This window comes from Corvus moneduloides, chromosome 2 (genome assembly GCF_009650955.1).
Source record: "Corvus moneduloides isolate bCorMon1 chromosome 2, bCorMon1.pri, whole genome shotgun sequence".
NCBI lineage: Eukaryota > Metazoa > Chordata > Aves > Passeriformes > Corvidae > Corvus > Corvus moneduloides.
In genome coordinates, this window is record NC_045477.1 from 55,181,053 (window position 1) to 55,197,122 (window position 16,070).

Genomic DNA, 16,070 nt, shown 5'->3' on the forward strand with positions numbered 1-16,070 from the left:
AACACTCTGTGATCCTGTAATGATTCAGCATTTGGGAGCACTACAGATGGAACACACGCAGCTCAGACACACAGCTCAGTTTCTCCTGCCAAAAGGATGTGGCAGAAATAGAAGTAGTCCAGAGAAAGATGTCAGTGATGGGAATGAGTGGCCTACAGAAGCGCTTCCACAGGAAGGCAGAGAACAGATTTGGAACCTTCCACCTCATACAGGAAATGACCTGACAGGAAAGAAAATGTATTTCTGTAAAATCAGGAATGGCCTGAGGGATGTAGACCTGGAATGACTGCCCCAAGTGCTACAGGGCTCTCAGTGAAGGAACTGCACAAGTTTTTAAAATTAAGTATCATGGCCTTTGTCTCCACAACCTTTGTCTGAATTTCAGAATTTGCTGCTACGAACCCCCTGGAAAAAAATGCTGTCAAGGAGCTCAAAAGCTCCTGGCCAGACTGCTGACCAGCACAGAGGAGAGGGAAGCTGATGGTGGCATCTTGCCCAAGCGGGATGCACAACAGAACTGAAAGCAAAACTAAAAGAAGTTGGTTTTTCTTGGAGGAGAGGACAAGAACCTCCAACCTGGAAACTGCTGCTGAGGCTACAGCATATCCCCTGTGGAAGGTTTTACATGCAGTCAGGCTTGCAGTAAAGGTGCACACTGCAAAAGGACTGTGGATCCCTGCATATAAAAGGGATTTTAAAAAGCCCTTTCAACAGTTACAGTTCAGAGCAGCCTTGCTGTGCTGGCACCTAAGGCTTTGGAACGGGTTTTGCATGATGATCCAAGTAGCAAAAGATAAAATGCAAACAATTGAAGTTAAAGCATGGCAGACAACCCAAAACCATCAGCTTGAGACACAGTGTTTATACCAGTCCTACTTTATGTAGTCCTTGACTTAGTACATCACCACAGAGACTTGCTAGCTAGAGCTTACACGAGATTACAACAACAGCAACAATAACCAAAAAAAGAAAAAAAAAAGCAGGTGGTGATTTGCTTCCCTCTCTCCAGTTTCACTTGTAATTAACATGGTTTTCATTCCTTTCTCACTGGTTTATTTTAAAAGCTCCTCTTGGATCAGTTTTGGAACCAACCTCATTATTGACCTTGAAATTAAAAGGCCTCAGAAAAGAAGATTGTGTGGTACAGGAAGAATTGAGCTGCTTGAGTTGTGCAGATTTGGAGAAGGAACAACTTGTACCCATGAGAATCACACGGTTGTGTGAACAGAGGTGCTAATATCAAGAGATTTTCCTGTAAGCTGAGAAGAGGATGAAACAATTGACGCAGCAGTGAAAGAAACAAGTGTGATCCAAGGTTGTGTCACTGAGGAATTCTGAGCAGAGATGTTTTAATGTCCTCAGATGAGGCACTGGTGGAACCTTGTGTCAGACAACTGCAACACTGGACCGTCCCAACTGCTGAAAAAGGAATTTAAATGCAAGAACAGGAGACTGAAGGGAGGAGCCTGGCTTTTTGAGTCAAGTGAAGGGGAAACAGCAAACATCATCTTCACATACTGAACTTCAACATTAGCTAATCCCTTTTCACTGGAATAAATTAAAGCAAAAGTTAGAACAACTGTTGGGAGAGGGAAATGGGAAGCATGAGACTTGCCCTGTCTGAAAAACAGCTTCAGCCTTGTTGCTTCAAACAGCTGAGAGTCCAAGCCCAGAGTTTCCTTCCACACCAGTGCTCCCAAGCAACCGTTCCTGCCTTTGTTTGCATTTCACTCTGAGCACTCTCATCTTGTTTTTCAAACCACAATTGCCCCCCAGTCCAGGTGAGTTCTGCTGGCCTTTGGCTGCTGTGTTTCACTGGAAAGCATTACTCTGACCAGCACTTGTCAGTCAGCAGTAGAGCTGTAATGCTGGCAGGCTGCTGAAGGAAGGGAGAAGGAACCCAAATAAGCTGCAGGAGAGGGGAGTTCCCCTGGGGTGGAGACCCTTTGGCCTTTTAAATCTGTGGAACTTTGAGTTTCTCCCTCCTTCAGGTCAGCCAGCCAAATCTGACATACTGTATTTCTAAAGATTCAGGTAGCCATGGCTTTTATTCAACTGTTTATATAACATTGAGAAAAAAGATCATTGGAATTTTCATTTTAAGTGACTGCTCTATCAAAATTCTCATTAGAATAACTTCAGTGCCAAATCCCAGACCAACTGCTCTTCTGACAGCTTTTCTGCACATACCTGAATGAATATTTGACAGTATATTTTCAAACAGTCCACAGTCAAACAGTGCCATCACTGTCTCTTCATACTCTGGAGAAAGAGATAATTTGAGGTAATACTACTGCGTAAAGGTTTGCAGAGCCTACATTAGAAGTACCACAAAACAGTAATTACTTATTTTCCATCGTACTGACTGCTTGAGGTTTTAACATGTCTTCCTTCTCACATAATCTATATTGAGAAAGAAGGATCAAGTTGTCAATTCTACCTTCTTTTTTTGTTTCATACAGAAAATTATTCCCTTTTTGGGTCTGCACCACATGAACAGTCCATTTACAGAAGAGCAATATACTTAAGTCATATTCCACTGCAGTGTGCCAGGACTGTGATGGCAGGGCTGACTGTACCAACTCCTCCTGACAGATCACGTGTGGGACTGAGCTATCCCTGTTTGATGTTAAGAAACATCCAAGAATGCCACCTCAGTTTCATACCTGAGGCTTCTGCTGAAGCAAAATACAAAACGCTCAGAGTTCAACTGACCATTAACACACAAGCTGCTCATGAAGGAAGACTTACCTAGCTGGGACATTTCACTTTCCATGCATGTACTTCAGTTACTTTGCATAAAAAAGCATTCTTTATGCAAAGGTATTACTCCTAACTTTGTAAAACTGGGAGGACAATTGGAGAGCAAGGTTCAAAATTTTCTTTAACTGTGTTGTGGACAAAGCAACAACAGACTGGAATTCTTTAAAAACAAAGTATTTCATACAAGCTGATAAACTCATAGAAACCCCAGACACTAACAGCTGACAGTAGAGTTGTAACAAATAATCCAAAGCCTTAAAATGTACATACTTAGGGATTTTCACTCAGAAGAGAGTGCTGATATTAACAGACAGCTGGTCCCTCTGTGAAGCTGCAAGAGCAACACAGACTTATGACCTAAGTAAAACCTGGTTCTCTTTAGGACCTCTCTGTTCTCCAGTGCCTGGGAGAAAAGACTGGACTGAACCTCCCTAAGCTTATGCCAACGGGTAAAACGTGGCTTCAAAAATTCAAGTCAGAAGGTCTCACTAGAGATGCTAAGTTGGCAGCTCTTACATAATTTTGAGAAAGAAGTTCCTTGGAACTTTCATTTTAAGTGGTCATTGAAAAGGGAAGGTCATTCTCAACCCCCTGCGCAGCTGCAGAAATAAGACAGGACCGAGTTATTTAGCACCGCGGCTTCCTTGGGAAGGTGGCCCAGGGCCAAGTGCCTGGGATTCAGATCTGCACCTCTGCTCTGACAGCAGAGTCCCTGCCATGGGTCCCCCAGAAGTGTACCTGTTTCTGAAGTGTTGTCATCCATCAGTTTTTCCTGAGCCAGGTGAAGTGTGTCCAGCATTTCTTCAAATATGTCATCCAGAAGCCCAGCTTGTTTGCACTTCCTAACAAAGTCTATTCGAACTGTTAAAACACAAAAGCATTCTCATTCAGAAGTGATGTGTAAAGTGGGCTTTGCTCCCTCTCTTCAGAAACTAAAACTTTGGCCAAAGCCCTTCCTCCAGTTACAAATACTTTTGCAAATCTCTGGCTCTTCCAGCCACCCACACAGCCCTTTTCAGTGGGAACAAAAAAGTAGCCAGGCAAACATAAGCACTGTTCTGGGTGTATAATTCCCTAAGCTCTAGATTTGGCTTTGTTCATCAAAAGCAAACAGCTCTACAACTCTAAATGTGCCATTCCTAAAGCCTCATGATACCCCCTAGTGATTGGTCTTGTTTGCCTTTCCACCAATCCTTAGGACCACACCACAGACTGAGCTGGCTAAAGCACTAAAAACAGTGCAATAAATGAATCAGTATTAGATTTGGTAAAAATTGAGGCTACTTTTACTCCGAGTGATCCAGGCAACTCAACTTTTTTATTACAGTCCATTTTATATACCTACTTTTCCAGATTTGGATTGATAGGGAAATAACCCTTTATCTCAGAGCAGCAGGTCAGTGACAACTTTTAGTAAGATCAATGCAATGGGCTGTTCAAAAGCAAAGACCTATTGGACAGCTCACGGAAGTCTGCCAGTTTCCATTAAAAACGATGTTACATTTTACTGGAGACATTTGTGAGGAAAGAAATGCCATCTCACTTACACGAGACCCTCTACGAGTATTTCAGGATTCTTTACAGGTTTCCTGTTCTTTACAGTGCTAGTGAAATTCAGAAAAAAGCACTGGGCAGCCACCTGCAGTATCATGCCCATACACTAAGCATATCCATAGCAGGGTGAATAAACACCACTAGCACATTCCAAAATTCCAAGTGCCATCAGAATCCCAACAAGCAATTGCAGCATGAGCTTCAGGATAACACAAAAACTGCAGCACTGAAGGATAGGTCCTGTGATCCATCTCAATGTTGTAATACCATATTTATGCAGTAAAACACTATATTGTGTTAAGCACCCTATGTACACCCAGGCTTCCAAAGGTAAGATGTGCTGGCACCTCCTCAGAGCACCTCCTCTGTTAACCCCTTCCAGGGTTCCCATTTTAGATTTAACAGTACTGATATGGAGGAGAGGCATTAGGCAGAGGCAGCCCTGTCTGCAGGAGACAGCTGAATGCAGCAGCCAGCCAGAGTGGGGCCATTCCCATCTGACATCATACAGGAAGTCTCACTCAGACAAACCACAGGCATTTGTTTGCTGCAGTTATTAAAGCCTGCACATCCTGCAAATCAGACTTCTGCTGCCGCACCAGAGCTTGGAGAGCCACTCGCCTCAGGAGAATCATGAAGATACATTTGCAGCACAGCATTTGCTACCAGCCATCTCTACGCTCTGCACTTTATATAACTGATCACAGTACCTCCTAGGTGCTCCATAAAGTTGTTACCAAATGTCCAAAACATCAGAATAAGGCTCCTTAACATTGAAGTAGTGTTAAAGAGGGCATCCTTTATTCAGGCCCGAGGTCCAGCAGGGGATATTCCTAACCTTACATGGACACATGACTCTACATTAAGTGTGTTATTTATATACGCTCCCTACATGCCTATTACATATCTATTACTATAAATCCCACCCCATCAGTCCTTTGTTCCATCTATCACTGCATTCTTGAGCCAGACATCATCTTCTTATCTTCCCACTGTCCTTGTGGGAGAAGCAGTGCTTGCATGCCTTGTTTCTCCGCTAAAAGTTTCACAGGCACAGTAAAAACTGAATTAACCCTTCTGGTATCAAAGTGTGTCTCACCTTTATGCCTGTTGTTTTTTCTTTTTAGTATTCGTAAATGGTTTTCTTCTGCTGTCTCTTCTGTACTCTGTAAGAAAATCAAAACAATGTATTTTTACATCATGCTGACATTTACTGCCATTCTCATTATCACACTTCTGTCTTAGCAGAAAGATAAAAAGCAGTCCACATTTCTGTGAATACAGCTTCTCTGCATGGCTAACAATAGTCCTTTCCAGATATTCCATTTTGAAAATGGAAGCAAAAACTGCATCAATGCAAAAACACTTTAAGAAAAGCCGAACACCTGGGACACCACCATCCTTAATCACTGCATTTGCAAATAGCAGAGAAGTTAACAAATGCCTACTGGGAACTTCCAGGGCAAATGATGTTTAATTCCCTAGACCTGATGTAATACTAGAAAGGATCTGGGAGTAAAGGGGGGGGGGAGTATTTTTGTTCTATTTTGGACAGGATGCAGCCATTCCCTCCTCTTCGTGTCATACCATAGCACTACAAACAATTGTGAAGCTGTCACAGAACTCCACCACTGTGAAAATGCATTGCTTACACAATGGTAAACAGTTTATACCACAGTGATAAATCCTGGAGCCCCATAGCCTTTTATTTATACTGTATGTATTGATTTCTCAGATTGCTGCCATGGGAGAGCAGCAGAAACAGAACAATTCTGTGGGTAACTGCTCAAATGAATCTCAGTTACAATACCAGGACTATACTTGTAGTCACAGCTGAGAAATTCTGGGAAACAAATACCCTTCCCTTATGACAGTGCTACATAAAACCTGCAAAGATCATTCACATCCACTCACATGACTTCCCTTTAATCTCAAAATCTGGGAAAGGCAGATTTTTGTCCCCCAAGGAAAGCTGAATGCCAATTCTTCTAGAAAGGAGAAATCCCAAACCCTCCAAATGTCAAAGGGAATTCCCATGCATGCTTCTGTAGACCCAAAAGAATCATCTCAAAATTTGAAATAATCCGTATTTACAGGTTTTCTAACAACAGCCTGTAAAACAACTGCCCCTGCAACCACCTGGATGTTTATCTGATAGCTCCAAACCCTTGGGAAGGCCACCTTCACCAGCAGAGCCAACAACTGCCTGATCTGCAATGAAAGTCTGCCACACTTAGCATGAGCACAGGCTCACAAACAAAGAAGTGAAGTTTAAAAAGCCAGGGGACTCATCAACAGCAGTTTTTTGTGGAAGCCATGTCAAGCCCTAAGCAAACCTGGTGGTATAATACTTCCAAAGAAAAGGAGCCCCAAAGGGAAACTCTTTCTGTTTGTGTCAAGATCACAGCCACCGAGCCAGCCTGGTTTGGAGGTTCCTACTGCATTTGTGCCGCGTTACGCGAGGGCAGCGCTTGCTCTGCCTGCAGCAGCTCCAACTGCAGACAGGCTTGATTCGACTGAATGGCAAGATCCAAACAAGGCAGCTGTAGAGGACAAGTAAACTGCTTCTGTGAGGAAGGCCCTTTCTGAACAATTTCAGAATACTTTCATAAATAAGTCCTTTGCTGTAGCAGGTGTGGGTCCCCAGTTTTAGAACTACTGAAATTCAGAATTACCATTTCTTCTGTGATGGTGGGAGATGTCAATGTACGTCTTCTTTTCTTATTAGCTTTATCTAGGAATCAAGAAACAACAAAATAACAAAAGCGACAACCTCAGACTGACCATCACACAACATTCAAATTCCTTCTTTTCCCAAAAAGCTATAGAAGTGAGGCACTTTGGGTGGAAAGGCACGAGTATGTTTCAGCTTCCCCAAACACCTGACATTTCAGCAGAATTCATGTTATTTCCATTTAAGAAAATTACAAGCATGAACCAACCATTAGGAAAAAGTGCAAATCACTATAGCATTAGGATATCTCTTAACCTTTTAAACTCAGTAGATTTTTAATTGTGGTAGAGTGAACTTATTCCTCCTGGCAGCAGAACTACCTCCAGGCAGTAAAAACTGTTTGGCTTCTTTTCCGAACAATTCTCACTTATCTTAATACACCCTCGAAACTAAGACTGCGTAAAGAATTATTTTAGGTGTCTCAAAGACATACAAATGGCATTAGGTTTTTCATCAATATAAGGACCCTCCCAGAAAACCTCCAGAAGCCATTTGACTTGTCAGTTTATTATTATTTATGCTACAAAGTGTTTTTTGTGATGTGGTACGAGACCTCTGAAAAATTATCTGCTTTCACTGGGTCCTTTCCATCAACATGCGCCACACTCTTGCCAACATCATAACCAGCAGCTTTTGGAAACAGCTACAGCATCACCGGCAGAGAAGGATAGCTCTGGCAAGGAGGACATGGCAGGACTAGAGGAAGGCAGAGAAGAGTTCAACCACCCACCAAAACCTGAATGTTTAAAGTACAGTGGGGTTATACCACCCCTTCCCTGTTTAATTCCAGAACCTTTGGTCAGCACTTACTAAGGCCTTTCCTGTTAGAAATCATCCTATTAAGAGGAATGAGGAGCCACTGTTGTACAAGGAGGCTGTGGAAACAAGTTTGCGCTTTGGACACTGCTGCCGTACATTTGCATTTTTCACGTCCTGAAAAGAAATCAGTCTCTCTCACTTCATCCAAAATAAACCCGTAAGAACTAATTTGGGGCAGTCTGGGAGCCACTGCTGTAGGTAGAAAGTGTTCCCTGCTGTCCAGCATGATATTTTTGACACATGATGGGATTTTCTGAGCTCTCCCTGATATTTGCTGTAAGGATGCCTTATACAAGATGAACACAGTCTGAAGAGCAGCCCAACTCCTGCCCTGCAGTGTTGGCTGCTCTCCTGCGTTTGTCAGCCTTTTACTCTGTCCACATCCAACTTTTCCAGTTAAACAGAGGTTGGAGCATGTTTCCAAATCCAAGCTGCTCTCCCATCCTTGCTGCAGAGCTACAAGGAGAGTTCTTGGCCTCTAAGGCACCTTATCCCCCTCTCAATCACGCGGCAGAGCCCTGACATTTCAGCACAAGAATATTGTACAACCAGAATATTGAACCAAGAACAAGGGGATCTTCCTTGACCCCATTTTCTCCAAACTCCTGGGGAAAACAGGCCTGAAGAGGCAGCTCCTGCTCCCAACACAACCCAGCACTGGCTCAACCTGCCCTGGGGGAACAACTGTATCACTTAATCGGAGCTGGATCCTGGAAGCCAAACTACTATGTAGCCACAGCACTTCCATCCCAGCCTGTCTGTGTCCCTGCCCTGTGCGGAGCCGCAGCCACCTGCGGTGTCCCCTGCCTGCCCAGGCAGCCCAGGAGTGGGGCAGACAGAGCACCCGCCACCTCAGCCTCCTTGCCAGCTGATACCCCTGGCTATTCCGAGTGCCGTGTGTGCGTCCAAAAGCTGCCAAGAAACGAGACATTTGGCTTGGGGAACTAAGCGTCTTTTACCCAACTCTCCCAGTTGCTCCCCACTTCCCAGGGTACAGCTACTCTCAGGAGGTGAGAGAAGCTCATTCTGGAGGCAGGGTAGACACTGCCAGCAGAATCCATTTACCCCTCATAAACAGAAGGTCTCTAAATTAAGTGCCTCTGAAAGAACTCCTCTAGCAGAAAACTCTCTTCTCAGGGAACATTTTATATGCAGCATTTGAAGACACAAAAACCATCCAGTATCTAAAGGGGGCTACAAGAAAGCCAGAAAGCACGTAGTGACAGAACAAAGGGAGATGGCTTCAGACTGAAAGACAGCAGGCTTAGGTTAGATATTAGGAAGAAATTCTTTACTGTGACGGTGGTGACGCTCTAGAACAGTTTGTCCAGAGATGTTATGGATGCCCCATCTCTGGAAATGTTCAAAGCCAGGTCAGATGGGGCTTTGAGAACCTGGTCTCGTGGAAGGTGTCCCTGCCCAGGGCAAGGAGGCTGGAACTGGATCATCTTCAAAGTCCCTTCCAATCCAAACCATTCTGTGATTAAACCTCTTAAGATTTAAGCCCTCCTTATGAACAAGGTGGTCTAGTAGGCTGGACCTAATGCCTTAACATCATCTTGTACTGGAAACAAAGTAATCCTGGCCCTGTCCAGTACTTGCACAGGAGACCACCTGGGACCCTGGGCACACCCAACAGACACTGACAACCATTAGACCACAGAAATCAAATTAATTGTGAAAAGAGAAGGAAGGTCAGGACTCAGAATTATGGATAAGTAAAATGCAAAGCTACTAAGTAAACTAGGAAGATGCATGTTAGTGTGGTTAGTGAACCATAGCAGTATCAGATATTAGACCGTTATGTCTGCCTAAGAAGCTCCAGCCCTCATGACTAAAAGCTTAACAATAATCACCTAACCCACCCCTTAAGTGTCACTACAGTGGAGCAAGACTCTGTCACGAAGATTAACCAAAATTTGCTAGACTTCAGTGGGAGCACACCACTGTCAGCACACGTGCTCACAATTCAGTTGAGCTTAACTTGAAAGTGAAGGCCAGTCTAGGACCCACTTCACTGTGAGCAGAGTTGTATGCATTAGGCTAACAAAGTCCAGCTTTGGTTGGTTAATTCAGTGAGATTCCCAAATACCTCTGAATCAGCAAGGACCAGGACTGCAAAATGAAGCTGCATTTCTGTAGACCAGGAAGCAATCTTTAAACAGGGGTTGTAAACCTTTTTGTTACACTTAAAAAGCTCTTTGGGATCCTTCAGAATGAAAGGCTCTATTTTAAAAACTACTGCAGTGAATACAGAAAATGCAAATGTGAATGTCTGCCTAACTACAGATAAATCCCAAGGTGACCTCTCCTGTAACAGCCCTCTCCTTGCTAATCTAGCGCAATGTCATGGGTTAGCAAGCATAGTCCTGGAAGTGATGTTCTTGCAAAGAGGTGCTTACAGCTTCCTCTGTGACCTGACAGAACCTATCAGCTGGCCAGTTTGAATATGGACAATTCTTTAAGCCACTTAAAATTGTGACCACCTCTGTGATCCACACTTAAGAATAGACAAACCCCGGGGCAGAGCCCCTGTCTCATTTACAGTGCTGGGACAGGTGGCTGTGGGCCCCGTGCAGGGGCCAGCAGGCCCAGCCCAGGCCCTGCTCGGGCCAGGCCAGGCCGGGCCACGGCCATCCTGGAGCCGATGGGCTTGTTCCATCCATGGAAACGCACACCCCCCCAGCTCCCCCTCTCCAGTGCAGCCAAGATTCAGCTGAAGCTGCCCTGCTGTCCAGCAAAAGATCATGTGAGCAACAGCGATAATCGACATTCCAGCTGCAAGGCCTGGGTGAGATTAACCCTTTTAGTGCTGTGAAGAGCTGAAACCCTGAGGGAAGAGAAAGAGGAGATGCTTAAAGCTGAAATTCTGTTGTAAAGCTATGATGCATCAGAGTACCCACTGTAATTTCATGAAGATATGGGGGGTGGAGCGTTCAACTCGTGAGCAAAAGCACCTGCGCTGAGATAGGCAGATGCTGACGCAGCTGTAATTTCATGAGAAGTTTGGACAGGGAGAGATGGACCAGATGAGGACTTTGGCTCCAAACGGAAAGGAGAAGTCCTCAGTTCCTAGAGATGCTCCCAGAGATAGTCCTAGAGATGAAGATGAGGAAGACCCTTTGCTCCCAGGGAAGGAGGAGGGCCTCTGTTCTTAGAGATTAAATGCTCCCAGAGATGGGTGAAGAGAACTTTTGTTTCTGAACGGCTCAACCTTAAAATTCTACCCCAGTAATTCAAGAGTAGACCCTCGAAAGCAGCTGTGGGAAAAGCTGCAAGTCGGGGAAGGGACTCACATGCGAGCAGAGAACCAACCCGGGTGGCTGTCTCGTTGTGATAATGCTTTCATAGCATGGGCAAGAGAGACTCCTCTTCCTGATGGACTGAACAAGGTTATTATGGAAGTGGTAAACAGACTGAACATCTCAAGGGTTGTCTTTTTACATTGTCACTGGGAGAAGGGAGGAAGGTGGGGGGAGGAGGAGAGTTCTGAAGGTCTGGTATGATTTTTTTTTTTCTTCTTTTAGGTCTGTTAATAAAGTTTTTCATATTCTTTCAAGTTTGGTGCCTGCTTTGCGTTTCTCCTAATTCTTATCTCACAGAAGATAAACTGCAATGAGTATTTTGGACCAAACCACTACATGCAAACACAAAAACTAGTGGCTTTCCTGTCTCACATGGATTTTACAAGCTGCTTGGGCCTACTTGCCCAAAGAAGAGTAAGAATGATTCCATGAAGGATTGGGTCCATGGTTGTTTAAGTCTGTTTTCAAGGGGATTTGGGGAGGATTAAATTTAAACTTCTCCTCCTTCAAAAAACCTTCTTGATTTTTGTGCATACATGTGGATCTCAGCCAAACCACTCCTGCAAGATTAGAAATCCACCACTCAATATGAAGGTGGTAATATTTATCATGTTCATATGAATTACTGACTGTAGGATGCAAACTTTTAAAACAAATTAAATCAATGAAGTCATTAAAGAAACTCACCATAGTGACTGGTCCTATTCCCTGGGTCATGTTTTGGGCAGAACACTCTAAAATTCAAGTTCAATTTCAAGAAAAAGAGAAAAAGTGTTAATGAATATGCAAATAGTTATGTTGACTGATTTTAACAGATATTTTCCCCTCTTTTCACTGAACACAAACAGAAATACAGTTAAAATATCAGGATTTTTGTTCAGCATTACCCACCTCAGAAACCACCTGCTTTAAAGTCCCATGCATGCACAACTTTGTATCTGTACTTCTAGAGCCTCAGTGGACTCTCAGCACTGAAGCTCTGAATGAGCAGTTCCATCAGCTCTCTCTGGGCCTGCTCACTGCTCAGAACCCAAGTCAGACACATTTCATGGGGTGTGGCAATCACTGTGGCAGACACACTGAAATGAGATTAACGCTCCCAAGGTGAAATGCCACAGTACTGACACTGCTCCATCACAGCCACTGCGGCTCTGCCCCCTCGCCCTGCCCCACGCAGGCCGGGAGCCTCCTCAGGCACATCTGCTCAGCGCCACCTTCCATTTCTCAGCCCTGCAGGACGAGCTGGCAGCGCCACAGGGCACTGCCACGTACAGCACCAGGCACTCACTTGCCTGGAGATCTCTGTGCCCCACCTTCCCTCTGCCCTGTGCTCAGGTGTGCCCCTCTGAGCTAGTAGGGCACCCCTGCGTGAGATCCAGTAACTTAAAGCTGCTCAGGCCATTCGTTACTTAAAGACTTCAGTAATATGTGAGATGGGAATATTTTCATTAGTTCTAGGAGAGCAATGTGAATTCCCTGGAAGAGGCAAAATACAACAAATTTATCTGAAAGTATTCCTTATCTTTCGGATGCAATAATGTGCAGAGAACATGAACCAGCTTTTACAATACACCTTTCTTACAGAAGGATCCCAAATCACTTTTTAAGCAAAAATGCCTTGTCAGGAGCATGGCTTAGTTCATCTCTTCCTTACAGATCTATTTGCACAACTGCTGCAATTGTTAAAGGGAACTGCATTTACTAGGACATTTTCTAATTATTGTAATTCTTTTATTTTAACAAAAATAGAAGCACTGCCCTTAGAAATGCAGACTGTTCCCTTGATGAGGAACTTTTTTTGCATGAAATGTGTCTTGATGCACAAAAATCTGATTTAGGTATGCCTAATAATGCAATCAGAAAGCTATGTAATGGAGACAGCTTAGTTACACCCTGATTTTCTAATACTGCTCTTTGGAGAATGTTTTTTGTACTTCCCGTCCCTTTAATTCTAGCCTTTTCCAGTTAAAAACAACCCATCCTAAGCATCCTAAGAATATCTTATAAAGAAGAGACAATATGTTTTACTACTCAGGTCACTTTATTTAGAAGCAGTTCCCTACCATCATTTTTGAAAGATAGCAGCGCAAATTGCACTTATTTCTCCACCTCTACTCTTACTGGCCAGTCCCACAGCATGGTACACTTTCTCTTTTTATTCTGCTCTATTTGTTTTGATGATCACTACTCATCATCACAACAATGGCAACTCAGAATTTAAAAACACCAGCTCTGCCTCTCAAAGGAATTTTCTCTTTTCAGTATGTTGTATTTCACCATGAAAAAGTGCAGGGGCCATCAGTCCACATCCACTGTTTTTCAAGTCTACTCTCCAATAATTTCAGCTAGCTACAATTTTTGTGCTTTATTTGTGTCACTGCTACTGTGCTAAAGTCTTTAGGTTCAAATCCTTGAAACCTGTCCTACTACCTTTATCTAATCCAGTCCTTTCCCAGCTCTTCAACACAGGATGCTATAGCCTAGTTTCCTAGGCTACAAGTGTCACACAGTGATTTAAAACAAGGCATTTTTAAGGGTCTCTCTTCCAAACCTCCAAGGTCACCAGCTCCAAAAAGCCACCAAACCAAACTGTAAATGCAAGCACTTCTTTACCAGTTTGTATCTAGACTGCTGTCAGTCCCACTTGCTTTTCAACATCTTGAGTTCAGTCGTCATGAGCCTGAGTTATCCTTTCTAAAGCTATAAGATGAAAGCCATTTATTCTGTGATCATAGAAAGTTTCCATCTTCCCAGCTATGCTCTTTCATGAGCTTTGCAGATTCACAAAGATTTTACAAGCCTCAACTAAACATCCCATCCTCCCTGTAAAGCTGGGCTTACAGCCTTGCACAGACACGCTCATTCTAGATGGAGAGCCCTGTGAACCAGCCAGGAGTGCAAATGTCTTGACACAAAAGGAACCATCTTCCACTGCAACTAAGGACTGCACTAGCCCACCACAAGTACTGATTAGATGATCCCCAAATTAATCTAAGACTAACATGACCTGTGATCTCTCTGACCTTGCACAGAAATGAGTATCAGGGCTTTTATGCACCTCAGACTTTACTATAAATTCAGCATTTCCAAATGTCCCTGAAGCCCCAATTTTTCAACCCCTTCATCTGCATCCTCCAAACAATTTGTTCCATTTGTCAATGACAATGCAGGCAGCCCAAGGGCACTAGCATGATCAGGATATGTTGGGGTCCCTCCCCCCTGCCACGTAGCCCTAGGAGAGGGGCCCCAGGGGGGAGGCACGGGGTTTCCCTGCCCCTGGTCAGCCTCGTTCCCCATTGGTTGTTTTGTGTTCCCCTGCGCGGGCAAGGACCCTCGGGTCCCGGGATTGAGCAGTTCCTCAGCAGAACCCAGCCATGCGGCTGGAGAAATAAACATCTCTGAAACATCTACCAAGAATCAGTCCATGTATATTTCTTTTCCACAGGCCTCATTGTCTGATAACATGTGTTGCAGTATCTGCACTGTAACAAGGACAGAAAATTTACTTTGAATACATTTAATTGTGTTAATGCTAGCAACATGAAATACAAGGTCTTTGGTGGGAATCAAAGTTCTTTGCTAGCATAGGGAGGGAAAATTACCTGAATTTGCCTAATGTGAGCAGACCTAGAAGTGCTGTAACCTGCTCTGTGCTCAGACCACATTTACTGGAGCTTCTCAATCAACAAAAAATTTAGAATTTGAGTAACATCAATAAAAGTCTTGCTCCTTGAAGATTAGCTAGAGAGCCAGTAAGGACTGACTTTCTCAGTTTTGGCCTAGTGATCTTTCAGGTATGTTACAGGTTCAAACACTAGATTCCCTCCCATTGCAGTGAAGTTTTCCTGTGAAATGAAAACATCTCTCCCACAGAGGATCAAGCATCACTTTGAGAGGAGAACTTATTTCCTTCCCTAAAAACCTTTTAAACCCCATGCAATGAAGTCCCTCTTGCTGACACCCCCAGGTGCTGGCAGTGACAGTCAGAAGAACTCGGTGAGGTACCGGTAGACGCCGTTGACTTGGTCGGTCTCCACGGCCGCGTCGTCGCAGAGCGCGCAGAAGAAGTGGTAGCTCCTGCGGCACGCGCGCTCCTCGCAGCCCACCGTGGCCCCCTTCTTGCGGCAGAAGTTGCACACCTGTAACAGGAGGGGGTTCACCAGGTAAACGTCATAGGCAGCTACTCCAAATCCTGCCAGACAGGGCAAATGCCATCCTCTGTGGGGAAATCCAGTATTCCATTGCAAGTCACCTCTGTGTAATTCATCAGGCAAGTTCACTCCTGCAAACTCCTACCCTGGTCATTACTTCAGCCATTTTGTGCTATCTTACCTCTATTTCATACTGATAAATTTGTAAAATGAGGCAAAGAGCCATATGACAGCACTGAGGAACTTTGCCAAGTTATTTCAACATTAATTGGTATTAATGTTTGTATTTATGTTTTCTAGGCAAACTTCATAATGAAAAAAGTGCCACCCAGGATGTACAGGGAGGAGGGCAGCTGAAGACAAAGGTAATTAAAAAACCCCTCTTACAAATAACCTTATTTCTGCTAAACTCAGAAAATGTTTCCCTTTACAATTGTGGATTGCATTATTTTGTTTTAGGCACTGGCTTAGTTCTTTACCAAAGTCTCAAGAAACTTCTGTGGATACTAAAAAGCTAGAAAATCTCTCTGCTAGCTTCCTTGTATCCACAAACTTCGACTAAGGACATAAAGGCCAGGAAAAAACCCACCTGCATTTTAATACAGAATGAACTAAATTTCACCAAACCAAATGTCAAATCAATGACTCCAACACTAAACCTGTAATTTCCTAATCTTACGAGATCAGAAGGACCAGCTATTTTAATGCATTTTTTAAAGCACAGAACAGGCCAGACAACCTTCA

At 43.9% G+C, this 16,070-nt stretch overlaps 1 protein-coding gene across 1 annotated transcript in view; it reads right to left on the reverse strand.

The window, feature by feature from the left end:
• The window catches only part of LOC116439862 (histone-lysine N-methyltransferase SETDB2-like), a 49,520-nt gene that overhangs the window by 2,450 nt on the left and 31,000 nt on the right, over positions 1-16,070 (reverse strand). The window contains exons 19-24 of the mRNA XM_032099903.1: positions 15,181-15,314; positions 11,863-11,909; positions 6,993-7,051; positions 5,417-5,483; positions 3,502-3,624; positions 2,191-2,262 (exon numbers count right to left, since the gene is read on the reverse strand). Of these exons, the coding sequence (XP_031955794.1) occupies positions 2,191-2,262; positions 3,502-3,624; positions 5,417-5,483; positions 6,993-7,051; positions 11,863-11,909; positions 15,181-15,314 (502 nt within the window). The remainder of the gene's footprint in view (positions 1-2,190; positions 2,263-3,501; positions 3,625-5,416; positions 5,484-6,992; positions 7,052-11,862; positions 11,910-15,180; positions 15,315-16,070) is intronic.